A 14,448-nucleotide genomic window follows, 5' to 3' on the forward strand; every position below is an offset into this window, starting at 1 on the left:
AACACATGCCTGTATCAGTCATGTTAGCAGCTTCTTTGATGTCGGGCTGGATGATGTATATACCAGTCCCTGTCTTTCAGGTGCTTGGTCGCAGTGAGGCCACGGCTTGTCACCACCCATTGAGGCTGCGTTTGGTAGAGTGATATTGATGGTGTCAAACGACACTGTGAGTTCGTCGGTTCCCCAAAGCTTAGCAAAGGCATCAATGACGCCTTGCTCTTGTCTGGCTTCCCACACGTACTTCTCATGAGCGGCACAATAATTGAGGTACATTCCGTTCTTGAAGCTCCAAGGGAGATGCTTCTCGGTCCACGTACTGCGGTCGTTGATGTCGAAGCCATTGTCGAATGAGCAAAGCCAATCAATCATCTTTTGTCGATAGTACAGGGCGCGGTCCTTTGGAATGACGTTCTTAAGAACAACATATCCCTTCGCATAGAACTCGTCGCGCCAATCTCCATATTTTTCCTTGTTGGAGAATGTCGTCTCATTTCCCAAATAAGGCGCCATGGTTTTATAGAAACGCACTCACGATGATTTTGTAAAAAGTTATCAGAGAGGAGAGCTTTACAATAGTTGGCTTCAACGGGGCAGATTTTGTTTGCGAACAGTTTTACTTTACAATTTGGAGCCACTAGCCTATATATTTTCTGCAGCAATTGGTAAAGCTTAATACGATTCACGACCGTCCTCGACCGATACAGAACAACCTAAGAGCGTTTTAAGATATGTTATACGTTGGCAAACAACACTTGCGGAATGCATGGGTGTCTCTGCACGGCTATCGGTCGAGTTCGGGCGAGATTAAAAGACGAAGCACGATCGGAATGTGGGGAGATTGCGTCCACACTTACCTTAGTGTGGGGCTGGAATGTACTTTGCTTGGACCATCCCACATGTGAAAATAGGCAAAATGCAAGAAATCTATTCAGTCAGACAGGATGGAAATAAAAATAATTGGAGCCGGCAATGGAGGACCCAACTACTTCCGTTTCGTACCTGTTAGTTCTAAGACCCGAGATGCGAAATGCCGACTTTGTCTTTAAATCTGGGGCTACCCCTTCACTTAGTTCCTATTTGCGCGCGAATCTACGAACCAGCACATTCCAACTTCCGAGTGAATACAAATTAGACCCATAATGGGAATACGACAGCAGGTTGCAAATTTGCAGATCAAACCCCCAAGCGTTGGTGAGAATGGGTATGTGGGCTTCAATCCTCGAAAAGAAGTGCTGCCAAAGGGTTGGAATGGTTTCAATTCAAGAGCGTTGTCGGAAGACCTCTTAGTTGAACATGACGTGGCAATTAAAGTACGCGACGGTTGCACGCTCTATTGCGATATTTATCGCCCTCCTTCCTCCGAGAATGCGGAACACAAAGTCCCTGCTATAGGTTGGTAAATAGCTCTCTAGTTTCTTCATTTCGCTGATGTATGTCAGTTGCTTGGAGCCCTTTTGGGAAAAAGCACAACGGTATATCGATGATGTCTAGAGTCAAATGGAGTTGTGGGGTGCCAGAGAAATGCCTAAGCGGCCTCGAGCGATTTGAGGGACCAGATCCAGCGGAATACTGTCCTCGTGGTTTCGCCGTTGTCAACGTTGACGCTAGGGGTGCGGGTGATTCCGACGGCAGCATTGTCATCATGGGAACACAAGAGGGAGAAGATGGACACGATGTCATCGAAGCGCTGGCGAAAATGAACTGGTGTAATGGGTCGGTTGGTCTAGCTGGAAACTCACATCTTGGAATCGTTCAATGGTTCATTGCGGCTACACGACCGCCCTCATTGAAAGCGATAGCGCCATGGGAGGCTTGTGGCGATCTTTACCGCGAGCAATTTGTGAGAGGCGGCGCATGGGACAATGGCCTCTTCGATTTTATCACCCAACATGTTATTCGAGGTCGACATGGCCTAGAGGACTTCAAAGAAATGTACCGACGATCAAACCTCATGAACGAGTACTGGATGGATAAAAGAGCAGACATAAAGAAAATCAACATACCGACGTACGTTGTGGCATCATACAGCAGCTTTGTTCACACAATGGGAAGCGTTCGCGGCTGGCTTGATGTAGATACAAAAGACAAGTGGCTACGATGGGATCCGTACCAAGAATGGTTTGATCTGTGGTCAGTTCGGGAGTCCGTAGATGAGCTTGCGGCATTTTTCGACCATTTCTTGAAAGGTGTTGAAAATGGATGGGAAAAAACAAGCAGAGTTCGGATGGCATCGTTGAATTTTGGGGACAAGGACCCTGTCTATCCTATTGAGGTGTCTGACTTTCCGGTCCCCAACACAGACTACAAAACATTGTACCTCGCAGAGAATGGTGGGCTTTCCGCAGATGTTCCACTCCACGAAAGCCAAGTTTCCTACGATGCGGAGTCTTCTGCTTCACCACCAGCACACGCCGCTTTTCACTACGTCTTTCAAAGGCCCACACGACTCATGGGCCTGCCGAAGGCGGTGCTATACATGTCTATCCCTCCTAATACTGGCTTTGACGACATGGTTGTATACGTTCTCATCAGGAAGCTTTCTAGAGAAGGGAAACCGATGATAAACATCAACATTCCGTGGTCGAGGTGCCCGTACCCGAACGTTGCAGCTATACCGGAAAGCGACTACAGCAATCTGATGATTTACTTCGGCCCTCTCGGAATTCTGCGTGCGAGTCATCGGAAGATAGACAAGAGCCAGAGTCTACACAGCCAGTATCCGTTCCATACTCATGATGAGGTCCAAAAACTGAAGGAAGGTGAAATATACAAGCTTGAAATTGGTCTGTGGGCAATGGGAATCGACTTTGAGCCTGGCGAGGGAATCAGCGTGCAAATCTCTGGTGAATACCCACTGGTGGATGAATTTCAGGGACGCTTAAAGAAGGAACAGATCGAAGAGAGGAACCGAGGTAAACACGTAGTCCACTTTGGCGGCGAGCATGCTAGCCATGTCATATTGCCATTTGTACCATATGAGGCAAACTAAATCCCCGTTGAACAGCAATTGGAGCGCATGCTCTTTCCATCCGTTCATCAATATTCCAATAACCTTGATTACAAAAGCTTTTATCAAGTAGTTCCTGATTCAGAATATCGAATGCGTCAAATCAAACAGGACCTTAGCGACCATCTTACCCAGATGCTAATGGTACTTTTTGACTAGATTCACCCATTTTGACGATCCAGAAGCCCTGGAAACCTTCTCTCTTGCCAATGTCGAGGAGGACTTCATCCGTAGGCGGTAGAATTGTAACTAGTTCGCCAGTCTTCACACCAAGGGTCTTCCATGCGCCTCCTCCAGCCTGTAAGAATTCAAAGCGTAAGGCCATAAGCGCGATGAATAGCAACACTTCTGTGCTTGCGAACTGTCTGGCAGGGCAGAGATGTGGCGGACTCCCCCATGGCAGAAATGCATAGCTATTTGGCAGTTCACTTTTCGGCAGCACAGAAGTACCCTTTGTAAAGCGATAGGGATCAAAATCAGCGGCGTTTGGGCCCCATATATTCACATCCTTATGAATTGGACCAGAGGGCATTTGAACGTACTGTCCTTGAGCAAGGAAATACTTCATTTTAGTTGTTGACGACTCGATGAGGGTGTCGGAAATGACTTCACGAATCATGGCATGGATTGACTTCGTCCGCTGTGACTCTTGGAACGACGATAACAGCAAGGGACATTTGTTTCGCAAAGCTGCCACGTCAAGTTCAAATGTAGAACAGCCATTGACGGCCCTTTTTATCAACGCATTTGTCTCAATTTCGGCGCGAATAGCTTTCAGAAGCTCAGGTCGCGTGAAAATGTCGTATAATGCCCAAAAACTTGTGGGAATCGTGTTTCCTAGAAGCGCGAGGTTGAAGCTAGCTTGATGCGCTGCCTGATCTCTCAACGCAACCTCGTCACGGTCATAGAGGCGCTTTCTTGATTTCGTAATCTCCGCTGCATCGGACCAGTCAGAGGTCCAGTACTTTTCGAATGCCTTGAAAAGTCTTTCGCGCGCGGCTAGCTCCTTACGCAGAAACGCACTCGGCAGCTTGGCTGTTTGCTTCTTGATACCTTGAGCCCAGATCCTTCAAGGCTCACTGTCAACCAATGCATGTTGATTTTGCGCGAAACACGTACCAGTAGTCATTCTCCACTGCAGGGTCTCGAAAAGGATTGTTCTTCCCATACACGCCATCCGAAGCTGCCACGGTGATGGTGTGATGTATCCATTTGTATATGTTGAAACGTTTCTTTCCTTCTATTCCAACATCTTCGTCTAGCTGGTCTATGAAATTCTTTAGACTCTCCCCGGCCATGAGGTTTTGGTAGTCTAAATGACTTCCAACGGCTAGGGCATTTCGCGTGTCGCGGAATAAATCCTCGATCCAACGATGGCCTTCTTCGTGCATTTGCATAAAAGGCTCGGATACGCTGCACCACACTCTAGAAGCCAGCTGGGCAAAGGGACGAAAGGATAAGGTCCGCGCATTACGGATAATGACAGGAAACAGATGGCGCGAGTTGAGAACATAGATCCGGAACGAGAAGATAGGCAGCGTGAAAATCTCTGGCTGGCCCGGGCTGATTCTATGCTTAGAGTTCTGAGAGTCATCTGAGCCGAACGTACGCGAACTAACCTAACGATGTCATAGTATCTACTACCGTGCAGTGCAAGCCCTAAGGCATGACCAACCAAAGGGATTCTTGGTCTAACGTAAGGGGGCTCTTGCGAATGTCGGCGATGGCAAAAGCACGCATCTAGAAGATAGGCAAGAAGCAGGGCGAAAAGGACGGCGAAGAGTGATGTGCTAACCATTGTGTGCGGGGATCAGAGGTAGAAAACAGACGGCAGGTTCGCACGCTTGGTTGCAGAGAAAGCAAATTCGGTCCGCTTTAACAACAAATGGTCTCTACAGCTGTGCGCTACTGTGGTGACATTATCTAGGATGGGTAGAACATGTCCAGCTAGGGAGAGCGCAAAAGATTAGTGATGCGCATGCGTTAAGCTAACTGAACGTTAACTGTGAAGCACTTCAAAAAGGGAGTCTTATGTAAGCACTAATAATGCTGCGTTCTTGTGAGTTACGAGAGGTTGAGTTTGTGACACAAAAATCGCCAGCCAAGCTCGGCGGTGTTGAAGATAGTTCTTGTGCAACAGCCTCAAGGAGCAGACAGAAAAAGAACCGTCACTGTTCTAGAACGACGCATTGCGATGCTCGATTTGGGTTCAATCTGCGCAGAAGAATAAGTTATTCAAGTTCGCGCTGAAGAACAACGCTCACGTGAAGCTCACATGATGCGCCAGTTCACGTGACTGTGCTAACCGACCCAGGCAAGTCTTTCGCCGCAGCCAATCAGATGAGGCCAGATTGAACATGCCCTGAGCTAAACCTCTTCAGTACGAGTGTGTCTTTGGTGCTTGCGCGAACGCCGCCCTCGCTCGTCATCCTTTTGGATTCATACGATAGTGAACACCTGGCGCAATTGTCTCGCCAGCTATCCGCAAAACCCTAAATTCACTCTCTCTGCCCCGGTGCCCTAAGCTTTGCTCATGCTTCTTCTTTCTCCCTTATCTGTCCGTCTCTTCTCATACTTGTTCATATAAAAGCTGGAGAAACCGACTGCCGCCCGCGCATCGATAATTCCGTGCAGCACTATTCTCTGATTTCTATTCTTGTTCTGTTCTCTCTTCTCTCTCAATTACCCGAGATCGTCACATTCCATCTGCGTTGCCGACCCGAGTTCGAGAGACCCTGCGGGAGTCCTGCATACCCGTATCAGCACGTCTTTAACGCTGCAATCTACACCTTGACCACACAATGCTCCCACCGGGCCGACGACGCCCCCTGCGTCTCCTCCCGATAGCTGTTGCCTTTCTTCTCTGTTTTGCCTCAATAGCGTCTGCGGCATCTGCGGTTGTTGGCATTGATCTGGGGACTGAATACATCAAGGCTGCTCTTGTAAAGCCTGGTGTTCCACTAGAGATCGTTCTGTCTAAGGATTCGAAGCGGAAAGAAGTAAGCGCTATAGCTTTCAAACCTCCGAAAGGTGAAATCGCCGTCGGCAGTTTTCCAGAGCGAAGCTATGGCAGCGATGCGTTAGCTCTTGCCGCTCGCTTTCCAGGCGACGTGTACCCGAACCTGAAGCAGCTGCTGGGCGTGTCAGCCGACAGCAATGCCGCAAGCGAGTTTGCCTCGCGATATCCCGCCCTTGCGCTCGTTCCAGATGAGTACCGCGGTACGGTCTCCTTCCAGAGTGGTGCTTTCCACCGAGACGAGAAGCCTTGGACAGTTGAGGAACTTCTTGCCATGGAGCTGAAGAACGTAAAGGAGAATGCACAGACGCTTGCAGGCAAGACGCACAGAGTCACTAGTGCTGTTTTTACCATCCCCCCATACTTCACAGCCGAGGAGAGGAAAGCGCTACAGAATGCTGCAGAGCTGGCAGGATTGAATGTTCTTGGCATGCTCAGTGACGGTGCTGCTGTAGGTCTGCATTATGCAACGTCAAGAACGTTCCCTAGTGTCACGAACGGAGCAGCTCCTGAATACCACTTAGTCTTTGACATGGGTGCTGGATCCACCGTGGCGACGGTGCTTCGCATGCAAGAACGGACAATCAAGGACACCAGGAGGTACAACAAGACAGTTCAGGAAGTTACCGTGCTTGGTGCCGGATGGGACAAGTCCCTTGGTGGAGATGCTCTGAACATGGTGATTGTGAACGACATGGTCTCCAAGTTCGTCGAGACATCAAACTTCAAAGCTCTGGGAAAAGACGAGGTTGACGTGAGACGTCATGGTCGTGCCATGGCTCGCATGTTCAAGGATGCCGAGAAAGTTCGACAAGTTCTCAGTGCCAACAAACAGACGGCCGCAAGCTTCGAAGACCTGTTTGAGGACCTGGACTTCAGATACAAGCTCTCCCGCGACGAGTTTGAGAAAGCTACTAGTGACTTCGCTGATCGCCTTGACGGGCCGATCACATCCGCCCTCAAAGCGGCGAACCTTACCTTTGACCAACTGACATCTGTTATTCTTCATGGTGGTGCGACTAGGACGCCATTTGTCCAGGCGAGACTTGAAAGCTTGGTTGGTGATGCAGCTAAGCTTCGTAGTAATGTTAATGCAGATGAGGCAGCAGTTTTTGGTGCCGCCTTCAAGGCTGCGCAGATAAGTCCGAGCTTTCGTGTCAAGGACATCGTGGTCGGAGATGCAGCAGGGTATGCCACCTTCCTCCTGCAAAATGTTGACGGCAAGGAGAAATCACAGAAGCTATTTATTGCGACATCGACTGTTGGCGTTACCAAAGAAGTGCCGTTCAAGCAGCTCGATGACTTCACGTTCCGTATTTTTCAATCAAAAGGTGCCTCCGATGAAACTGGGACTGCTCCAGCCTCATATACATTCACCACGAAAAATCTCACCGCAAGTGTCAAGCAGCTGATAGAGAAGATTGGTTGCAATAAGGAAAATATCACAAACAGCTTCCACATTCGGCTAAGCCCTGTAAACGGCTTGCCAGAGGTCTTGAAGGGTACGTTAAGCTGCACAGTTGAGGAAACAGAGAAAAAGAGTATGGTGGATGGTATGAAGGATATGTTGGGTTTTGGCAAGAATAAAGAACAGGAACCGCTAAAGGAAGACGAGAGGGAACCATCCTCTTCATCTTCACAACCGCCACAATCATCAGCAGATCAAGCGAGCATCTCTACATCAGGTTCAAGCGAGTCTCCTAAAGAGAGCAAGGGTGCAGATAAGGCAAAAGCGCCTAAGATAAGGACTGAAGTTGTCAACATTGACTTCAGGACCGAGTGCGAAGGATGCATCGAGCTGTCCCGTGAAGAGCTAAGCCGCATGAAGAAACGTCTATCTGCCTTCGATGCTGCGGATAAGCTGCGACGCGAACGAGACGAAGACATGAACAACCTTGAATCTTTTATCTACAAGGCTCGTGGTCTTCTGGAAGAGAACGATTTTATCGAATACTCAACAGTCGACGAGCGAAAGAAATTAGAGAAGCTGGTGGACTCCGTAAGCGAGTGGATTTACGAGAAAGAAGGGCAGTCCGCGACCGCTGAGGTTCTGAAGTCCAAACTGAAAGAGATGAAGGACATTGTTACGCCAGTGCAAGAAAGGCAAAAGGAAGCCGAATCGAGGCCTGCGGCAATCAAGATGTTGCAGAAAAGTCTTAACGAGACAACTACGTTTATCAAGTTAATCAGGAACGCTCTTGAGCAGTCGGCGTCTGCATCATCAGAAACAACAGCATCTGAATCAGTACAGGTAACGAAATCGGCAACAGATGCGTCCGAGTCTTCCACTTCCCGCGGAGCTGAGACAATTACTGAAGATACAGATCCATTGGCTGCTCTAGAAGAAGACCTTCCCCCAGTGTCAGAATCCATGCCAGAATCCACCAAAAAGCCTGCCAACCCTTTCGAAATGTATACTGCTCAAGATCTCGCCGATGTTCAGAACCTATACGACAATGCAAAGACGTTCCTCGAGGAGAAACTCGCCAAGCAAGCTGAACTTGCAATTACGGAGAACCCAGCTTTCCAAGCTAGCGAGCTCGAGAATGCTGCAAAGAAACTCAACGAGGAAGTTGTCAAGATCGTCGAGAGACACATGCCCAAGTGGAGCAGCGGCAGCGGTGGGACCAAATCAAAGTCCAAGGCAAAGACTGAAAAGGGTAAGGCAAAGGCCAAAGCCGAAAAGAAGACAAAGAAAGATGCAACCGCGAGCTCGTACAAGACGCAGAGTGAGACAGTCACTCTCGAGGTATCCAAGGACATGCCGACGGACACTGCCAAATCGACGAGCACCAAGGATGAATTGTAGGAGCTTAGCGAAATATCTGAAAATTTCTGATGTATCATAGACATGCATTGGGCTGGCGTTTTAAATGATCAAACTTCAATCAAAACGATTTGAAAAATGTGCTCGTGCTTCCTTACCTCTGCTTTCCACCCAAATTCGCTCAAAGTACCAACGTGCTGCACTTGGAGAAAGAACTGGGAGCAAAGTCCTTCCCGTTAAGCATGGCTGAAATGTTGATTTAGGGTGTGACACAACAGAACCCCCGGATTTTGACACAGAAAGCGAACATTAGATCATGAGCACCACTAACGCAAAGAAAATCTATTGTACGTCACTTCCTTATTGCTATACTCGTGAACCTCATTTTTTCGTATCCTTGACAAACCAGGCGTTTGTCGAACAACGTGAAACATGGCCCAACTATCCAAAGCAGATGCCAAGAAAAAGCGAAACTTTTGCGGGCATTGCTCGATTGGGCTTTATGGCCGGTTTCTTACTCGAGGATGTGAAGGCTAACATAGTGGTGACGCAGGTAAGGATAGACTGATTATATAATTATCATGGGCGATAATTTTCATTAGAGATAGGATCTTCGGCACTCATAGCTCGCATTATTCAGGGCTATAAGGAAAGGAATGAGCAGGTAGCATTCCCAAATGAAGCTTCGTTAATCAATTGACATACATCGGAGTCGCCTCTATGCTCCAGCAATTGGTGAAATACCATTAAGCTAACTTTGCAATCGCTCAAGGATGTACGCACACTACTCACTGAACACATTCTTGTCTCCCCTGCATAGCTTGTTTGTTACATGACACTTGGCAAGAGAATCATCCGCGAGTCTCTCCCGCAGTCAAGAATGCAAATGTTTCATCTCAAATCAAGATGCAGTGGGAAAGGCTATGCATGAGCGATGTCTGCAGCATATATTATTTCGGACGGTCTCCTGTCCCAATGATACGTCATCGTCAACTATGCTGCACGGTTGAAGCTCCATATAACATGCAGTATTCTTGCATTGATGTGACCATCGTGTCGAGAAGCTAGGAGTCCAAGCGGAGGAAACAATGTGCTGAACCTCATAGAATGTGCGATATTGCGCAGTGTGAAAAACTTCCAATTGTGTTGCAGTGTTTTCCCTCCACAGATCCTTAGTCTTGGCGAAACCCTTCACCGAGTCGCACAAATTATGCTGGTGAGCAAGCAGACAGCCGAGAGGAAGAAATGCTTAGCATTTGAGGCAACGTGAAAGCTCTGGGGTCGAGCGTACTCAGCGGTACCAATTGATATGATCTCCTGCGGGTTCAATTTATGCTGACCAATTGCAGGTAGGAAGTCCTAAAGCATCATCCAGAGATCGTCCTTGGGACACATGATCTTAATATGATAAAATTCCTCGTCAAATTTTGAGACCATCTTGATGTCCTCAAACGTGGTTGTGATAACTCGGCGATTTTACCACTCGTGCGCGCTCTCAAGATCACTAGAACCACAAATTGGGTTTTAGGTCGGTTTGGCTCTTGTCTTTCAGAGACAGAGTTCGCCAGAAAGCTCAGAATTTCGACCCTTTTCCAAACATCACCAGTCCCGACCATAAAAATTTCTTCTGCTGGGTCCACCGCCAGTAGATGGTACGGGATCCCCTCGTCGCCATTCGCCAGCAGGCAGTCCGCTGCCGATACTACGACCACCTCTTCTTGAACCCATAGAGACCGACCAATAACCATTCTCTCGGGGCGGACCGTGTCTGCCCATTACGCCTCTTTGTGGTATCGCTATGTCTCCATTTGCCAGCGGAGGATAGAAAGCACAGTCGATATAATCGCCAATGACGAACTTCGCGTCAGCTAGTGTCTTGCTCTCGTCTGAGGCAACGTAAGATCCTCTCTGTACTGCCCCATCACCCACGGGTACACCAGGTCCACCAGCGCCCACAATCACGGATCCAAGTGGCTTCTTTTGATACGAACCATAGCCGTCACCTCGTGGCTGCGAACGCATGTCAGGGAAAACCAATTCAAAATCCAACCTTGTGCCAATAACTGGGTCAGGAAGGATTCTTTTTAGCCTCTCTGTAACTTCGTGTGCGAGCTCATCGAGGGTAGTCGTAAGCCAAGTGTATATCTCGATGTAAGGGGGGGTGGGTTCGATAGGATGGAAAGCGTCGACGCGATTGTGCCCGCCCTCCTTGTAGAAGAGCTTTACAAGGAATGGCGCGACCGCGTTACGGTCCATGGTAGCCTCCGGGCGATCTCAATGGGGGGGACTTTTTGTTTTTCTTACGTGATTGTCCTATCCGTTACGATCTGGTTGCCGCAATTATGTCGACCTCGCGTTCTCGTAGCTTCGTCGCGGCCTTGTGACTTTGCTATCTGTGGTTTGAGCGCGCTACACTTCTGAGTACTTATTCACCGAGCTGAATGGGAGTATCTTGATGTTTATAGTATAAGAGACCATGTCCCATCAAGTCAAAAATCAAAAGGTTCTGCTGAAGCCAAAGCACACTGGAGATGTTTCGACTTTTCACTTGCGCTGGCCTTGCAGCCTTGCGATGATGGGCGTGCGCGATTTTCGACCATCGGTCTTCCTGCACTGCACATGCTTCCGAGACTCTTGGAGCGTGACTTATCTCCTTCGTCTTGCTCATTGTTAATTGTTGCGCGGTGAACTTTGTGCCGCTTGCCTATCATGTCGTGCAACATACAATCATCGCCCCGCTGCTTCTTAAATCCATTTGAGAATAGATGAAAGCATCATCATGGAGCTTGTCACCCTTGCTTTCGCAGATTACGATCATCCAGATGCAAGTGGAAGTCCAGACAAAGACCAGCAGCATCCCACGAAGCGCCGTAAAATCAACCTTGCTTGTGAGCAGTGCAGGACGCGCAAGGCAAGATGCGACGGAACCAAGCCAGAATGCGGGAATTGCAAGCGACGGAAAGAACAGTGCGCGTATAAAGTAACTAAGGCGCAACATGACACAACACAAGATTACGTTGACTCGTTGCTTGCCAAGATTGCTGCGCTCGAAGATGAAAATGCGAAACTACGCGAGCAGAAGGCCACTAATGAACAGGATTTGTTGACGAAGCTGCTTGATCGAGTTTGTCAGCAATCTGTCGGTAGCTCTCCGCCTATGGTGCAAGTTTCAATGTCTGGTCGCGTACTTGTCAGCAAAAAGGGCAGTGACGTTGATGCTATGGGGGCTGCCTCAAGCTTTATGGTGAACCGTTCACCCAAAGGAAGCTATTTCGGAGACTCGTCGACCACTTCACTCATGGAACAGGTGCTTAAAGCAATCGGCGAAGGAGGAAGCAATGAGACGTCCGGCAGCACCTTTCGGGCATCATCCTCTCTGCCTGTTGGTATCGACAATGCTACTTTCGAAGCAGATTTTGCAGGTCCCGAGAACTTCGCACTATTTCCTCGTCCTGTGACTGACTTTCTTTTAAGTCGCTATTGGGACAAAGTGCACTCGTTGTATCCATTCATTCATAAGCCAACATTCATGCAAAGCTATGAGCGACTATGGCGAGGCAGTGCAAAGCCTGCGCCTGATAACCCGGCTTTGGGTCTGGGTGAATCCGGTTCTGCTGGGCCGCTCTCATTTACCTTTCATTGCGCCCTCAACGCAATGCTTATCCTTGGGCTGCAATTCACACAATTTCCTGCGGCAGAGAAGGACAGCCTGGTTTTTCAGTGTTTGCAAAAGTGCAAAAACCTGCTTAAGGTGGATCTATTCAACGAAGGCTCTCTAGCTGTTCTCCAGATGACCCTTTTACTTGCGCATTTCTTTCAATCCACCGCATCCCCGAATAAATGCTGGAACATCGTCGGCATATCATGTCGCGTCGCACAAAGTCTTGGGCTCCATGTTGATGGCATTCGTCCCTCACAGCTTCCACCCTTGGAGCGAGAGCTTAGGATAAGAGCTTGGTATTCTTGCGTAATATTTGACATGATCATTGCTATGGCTCTTGGTCGCCCTGTCATGCTAAGACGGCGTCATTCTGTTCCGCTACCTGAACCTACTGAAGACGAATACCTTCTGCGTGGGGTGCCCCAACCAGAACATCATGTGTCTGATCTGCTGTTTTACCGCGAATCACTTAAACTCTTCGTTGTTATGCGAGAATTTCTCGCGGAGATGTACAAAGATGGCTATGGTCAGTTGAACCATATTGCAAAGAAGTTAGATAAAACAGCAGAGCTGGACGGTGAAATTTCGAGATTGCAGACCCAGTTACCAGATGTTTTAAATTGGGAAAAGCCGATTCACGAGGATATACGCGGGAACAGATCAGTGCTTGAACAACAGCGCCATGTACTTCATTTGCGATTTTCAGCTGCACGCATGGGTCTTCATCGGCCTCTATTTATTGATTATTGCAGAACAAAATCCGTGCAACAACCATCTGAATTATCGACGCGATTTTCAAAATGCGCCGCCGTTGTATGCATTCATTCATCTATTACACTTGTAGAGGTTGTCGATCGGTACGCAGGAACGGAAGCTACTTGTGAATGGTGGTACAACGTGTTTTTCATACGCATGGCGGCGGCAATTCTCATGATTGCAAAGATCCAACCCGAGCTTGTTCTTGAGGTTGGACTATCAAGACTCGAGCAATCATGGCAGCTGTGTCTTCATGTGTTGAAAACCAAGCTGCCCAGCAATGACCTGGTGCGAAATTGCATCGACGGTCTGGAAAGCATGTATGATCAGGTAGATAGGTATGTTAAGATGCGAGATGCCAGAGTGACCAGCGCAGATGGGCTGGCAGTATTTTCAAGTGAGACTGATCCCATTAATGCCGCATTTATAAATGAAAGCGCTGGAAATCCCTTTATTGACGGAGGTTTCTTCAATACAAGCACGGATGAATGGGGATTTGCTATAGACGACTATGCTGGCACGCTTCTTTAGGTCTAATATGATCAAAACTTGCAATATTTTGGTCTATAGTATAATATCTATACTTAGAGCATATATTTATTGGATTTAAGTGCTCTTTGCAACTGGCCATTTTACAGTTACAATATGCTTAGGTTATAATAATAAATTAAATACATCTATATCATATCAGCTTATTGTTACGAAGTAACACGTGAGGAATCATGTGAAGTGATTATTTTGATTATTTTAAGTAAAATAAGCGCTTCTCCTAATCACCTTAAGGGATGCTAATTTTATAATTAGTATAGGACTAGGAAGCATACAAACACTTATAATCTATAAAAGGATATACTTTTCCTTAACTTCACTCTCTGTAGTTAAACTATGTAGTATATCTAGTTTATTAGTTCTTAAATCTATTCCTATCTATTAAAGTATACCTATCCTACCTATCAAATTAGGTTGGCCAAGAAGCAGTTCCAGTCCTGCTCGATGCTGTACTGGAAGTATTCAGTTGTTATAAGAAAGCCTTTGCTTTAATCATCTAGATGTAATCTGTCAGTATAGAAAGGTAAAAAGAATTAAAAAAAAGCCTTACCAAAAGTATTGATCCCTAACGGCTAACCGCTAGAGCTAACCGGTTAGGGTTAGGGTTAGGGTTAGGGTTAGGGTTAGGGTTAGGGTTAGGGTTAGGGTTAGGGTTAGGGTTAGGGTTAGGGTTAGGGTTAGGGTTAGGGTTA

General features: G+C 47.6%; 4 protein-coding genes across 4 annotated transcripts; 2 read left to right on the top strand and 2 right to left on the bottom strand.

Moving 5' to 3' along the window:
• Nucleotides 1-3,134: 3,134 nt before the first annotated feature.
• PV09_04229 (uncharacterized protein) lies at nucleotides 3,135-4,805 on the bottom strand (the record flags this gene model as incomplete). Its single annotated transcript, XM_016357546.1, has 3 exons — nucleotides 3,135-4,074; nucleotides 4,121-4,576; nucleotides 4,627-4,805. The coding sequence occupies 3 exons, from the start codon at nucleotides 4,803-4,805 to the stop codon at nucleotides 3,135-3,137; spliced, it is 1,575 nt and encodes a 524-aa protein (XP_016214950.1).
• Nucleotides 4,806-5,458: 653 nt separating this feature from the next.
• PV09_04230 (uncharacterized protein) lies at nucleotides 5,459-8,920 on the top strand. The gene has a single exon (XM_016357547.1). The coding sequence runs from the start codon at nucleotides 5,809-5,811 to the stop codon at nucleotides 8,830-8,832; it is 3,024 nt and encodes a 1,007-aa protein (XP_016214951.1). The 5' UTR covers nucleotides 5,459-5,808; the 3' UTR covers nucleotides 8,833-8,920.
• Nucleotides 8,921-9,432: 512 nt separating this feature from the next.
• On the bottom strand, nucleotides 9,433-11,311 carry PV09_04231 (uncharacterized protein). The gene has a single exon (XM_016357548.1). It carries the CDS (start codon nucleotides 11,044-11,046, stop codon nucleotides 10,390-10,392), a length of 657 nt encoding a protein of 218 aa, XP_016214952.1. The 5' UTR covers nucleotides 11,047-11,311; the 3' UTR covers nucleotides 9,433-10,389.
• Nucleotides 11,312-11,419: 108 nt separating this feature from the next.
• On the top strand, nucleotides 11,420-13,859 carry PV09_04232 (uncharacterized protein). The gene has a single exon (XM_016357549.1). It carries the CDS (start codon nucleotides 11,570-11,572, stop codon nucleotides 13,736-13,738), a length of 2,169 nt encoding a protein of 722 aa, XP_016214953.1. The 5' UTR covers nucleotides 11,420-11,569; the 3' UTR covers nucleotides 13,739-13,859.
• The last annotated feature ends 589 nt before the right edge of the window (nucleotides 13,860-14,448 follow it).

The sequence above is a fragment of the Verruconis gallopava genome, assembly GCF_000836295.1.
Source record: "Verruconis gallopava strain CBS 43764 unplaced genomic scaffold supercont1.11, whole genome shotgun sequence".
Taxonomy (NCBI): Eukaryota; Fungi; Ascomycota; class Dothideomycetes; order Venturiales; family Sympoventuriaceae; genus Verruconis; species Verruconis gallopava.